General features: G+C 49.9%; 1 protein-coding gene across 1 annotated transcript; it reads right to left on the bottom strand.

Annotated features, from left to right (window-relative positions):
• Window positions 1-1,726: 1,726 nt before the first annotated feature.
• FIBRA_09193 (uncharacterized protein) lies at window positions 1,727-2,245 on the bottom strand (the record flags this gene model as incomplete). The annotated part of the gene is made up of 1 exon (XM_012321515.1): window positions 1,727-2,245. One exon carries the CDS (start codon window positions 2,243-2,245, stop codon window positions 1,727-1,729), a length of 519 nt encoding a protein of 172 aa, XP_012176905.1.
• Window positions 2,246-3,220: the final 975 nt, after the last annotated feature.

Below are 3,220 nucleotides of genomic sequence, written 5' to 3' on the forward strand. Positions count from 1 at the left end.
TACATACCCAAGGACACCAAACTTCGACAGGATCTCATTCAGGAAGCTCACGATTCCCCTACCACAGGACACCCTGGACAATACAAGACTCAGGAGATCCTGCAAAGAACCTATTGGTGGCCCACTCTTGCATGTGACATCAGTGAATACATCACTGGCTGTGCAACTTGCCAAGAAAACAAAGTCATCACACATAGAAACTCACCAAATCTAGTGCCCATCACGACAGAACATCATCTTCCATTCCAATCCATCACCATGGACTTCATCACGGATCTACCTCAGAGTAATGGCTTCGACAGTTGTCTGGTGGTTACGGATCACGACTGCACCAAGGCTTCGGTATTCATATCCTGCAACAAAACAGTTACAGCATCCGAAACTGCTACCCTGTATCAGAACCATGTTTTCAAAAGGTTTGGACTACCTGCTAAAGCTATTTCTGACAGAGGACCACAGTTCGCATCCCAGATGTTCAGGGAACTATGCACCAAATTAGGCATCAAGCAGAACATTTCTAGCGTGTTCCATCCTCAAACTGATGGACAGTCAGAATGTGTCAACCAAGATCTGGAATTATATCTTCGGATCTTCTACAATCACTGAGCAATGGACTGGACTAGTCATTTGCCATTAGCAGAATTCATGCATAACAATAGGTATCATGATACGATCAAGACGTCTCCCTTCCAAGCGCTCATGGGTTACCAACCTTGGCATAATATTCCCACTGTGGGAACAACCGATACTCCGGACATTGCTTCCAGACTCACTCAGCTAGCACACCTTTGTTCAGAAATTCAATCCAGCATTTGACTAGCAGAAGAAACAGTGAGGAAACGAAATAAGGACAAGTTTGACAAGTACACACCGGGTCAAAAGGTATGGCTGGAAGCCACTAACCTCAAAGGACTCCACCCAAAAGCCAAACTAGGACCAAAGCGTTATGGACCCTTCACCATCAATCAGAAACTGTCATCGGTGGTATATCGGCTAAAATTACCGCCCAAATGGAAGATTCACCCTGTGTTCCACGCCGGATTACTATATCCTTATTTGGAAACAACGATGCACGGAAACAATTACCTCCGACCTCCACCGGAACTAATCAAGAACCAGGAGGAGTTCGAAATTGAATGTATCATTGATTCAAAGATGGTTGGCAAGCGAACATTGTACCAGGTAAGATGGAAAGGATACCCGGCCTCAGATGACTCCTGGCTACCGAAAGCCAAGCTTTCACATACCAAAGATGCTTTGGCAGACTTCCTACAGCCAAACAAAGGATAGCCCCTTATAAGAACTACTCTTCCCTGTTCTCTCCAATGGCATCCACCACCATCCTTGCCGCATTCCTCATCCTCACCTGGTTCCTTTTCGCTACCCTCATCCTCGTCCTCACCTTCGCTTTCCTATACTTCAAGGCCTCTTATAAAGTAGAGGTCATTCTCACCCGCCAACCAACAACCCCCATCACCGACCTAACCCCCGAGTGGCCCTCAAATGGAGTACAAGTAACATCTCCAACCCTACTCACCCCCACTCCATTTACTGACCTTCTCAGTGGTGAACCAACTTGCACCCATCAACAGCCACCCCCACCACCTCCTCCTTGCCCTCCTCGGCCTTCTTCTCACCACCATCCTCGCACTCCTCACCCTCGCCCTCACGGTCCCACTCACCCTACGGATTGTCATCCGTTGATGCGATCTCGGGAAACCTAACCCTAACTTGGGGGTGCAAAGAAAAGGGTTAGTTGCTGTTTCTCGGAGAAGCTGTTGTGGGTGAGGGCTTGTAGTTGTGATAGCTCGCTTAACGTGACGACCTCACTAGACTTTCTCGGGACGGTGTCACAAGACTGTTTCGGACCGTCTGAACACTCGGACTTCTTGTAGAAGCGGAGGAAAGGTAAGAGGGGAGCTGGCTCAACAACGCGAAGGCGAAGTGCAATTTGAGCACGGGCGCACGAGTCTCGTCCGAGGGTCGGGCGCGAGAACGGAACTTCGAGGGACTTAGCTGAACGAGTAGGTGTTCTTCGAAGGGGGAGCGCGGGTCGTAGACAAAGGTCAAAAGGCGTAGGCGTAGTTTGAAGGTTGCAGACATAGTTCAGGGTGTCGTAGTCGTAGTTCGTAGGGAGACGCAACACTTCGAAAGCAAGTTTGAAGCTGGGATGAGCTCTGCTGAGTGGGGGATGTGATTCTGCGCGAGTCTCGCTACTAGGGGCCGAGTGCTGGCCTACAACCATGAAAAACTGCTCTTAAATATCCCTCATCCTGCCGAACCTCCCGAGTCACCGTCTCCACTGCCCTGACCGCGCCAAACGATCCCGCTATCCTTCCTACTCCTGCCCGACATCTCCATCAGTTTCTGATTCCCGTCCACCACACTATTCCTACTAGTCTCAGAGGCCCGACCGTTGCGAGTCTTGGCGTCGCGACCCGAGCGCATCGACTTAACGGTTTACCCGTCAGCCCTGTATCGTATGTCTCAATCTCCGGATGATGGGGTTTTGCCTTCGAAGTTGAGCCCCCGGAATAAAGCCACCACCGAAAGATCCCAATCGGATCGTCGTGAGATCGCTAGGCTTCGAAGATGTCGAAGGGCGGGCCTTGCTTGAGGGTGTTCTCATGTCGAGGTATCGCCGTTGTTCCTGAAGACGTAAGCTTTGAACGCTTCAAATGTTGAGTACGGCTCGAGGCACGCCCATGCGCTACGCGGGCCTATCACCATCACCTAGAATGAGAACACCAGTGGGCTTTCAACATAGCCACCACTGCCCAATGTCCCCTCCAGCCTATAATCTCGACAACCCTGGTCATAGCAGCCAATAGGGATTCCAACAATCCCACTCAAGTCTACTTTGAGTATATCAGGGATTGTCAGGATTAGTCTTTTGGGTCTTGTCTTGTCCGTAGTAGTCGGTTTCTTTTGTATTCTGGGCTTGGTTCTTTCCGAAAAAATCTCCTTTTCTCTTTCCCTCATGCCTGCTGAACGCAACAACCAGATCAGAAATAACAATGTGGCTTCTAATCTGGACCCACGCCATCATCCTTTGGCTCCTAGGCAGAACAATTCTCCAGCAGCTGATCCCCAAAGGGCACCAACCCCTTATCCCTCCCACCTCCGGACACTGGAAGAGCGCTTCACCGCTGGAATAACAGAGATGCCACTTGTCACAGAATTTCATGGTGTCTATCTTATCTACAGCGTCTAGATGATC

Source organism: Fibroporia radiculosa (genome assembly GCF_000313525.1).
Source record: "Fibroporia radiculosa TFFH 294 genomic supercontigs, scaffold13417, whole genome shotgun sequence".
In the NCBI taxonomy this organism is placed as follows: domain Eukaryota; kingdom Fungi; phylum Basidiomycota; class Agaricomycetes; order Polyporales; family Fibroporiaceae; genus Fibroporia; species Fibroporia radiculosa.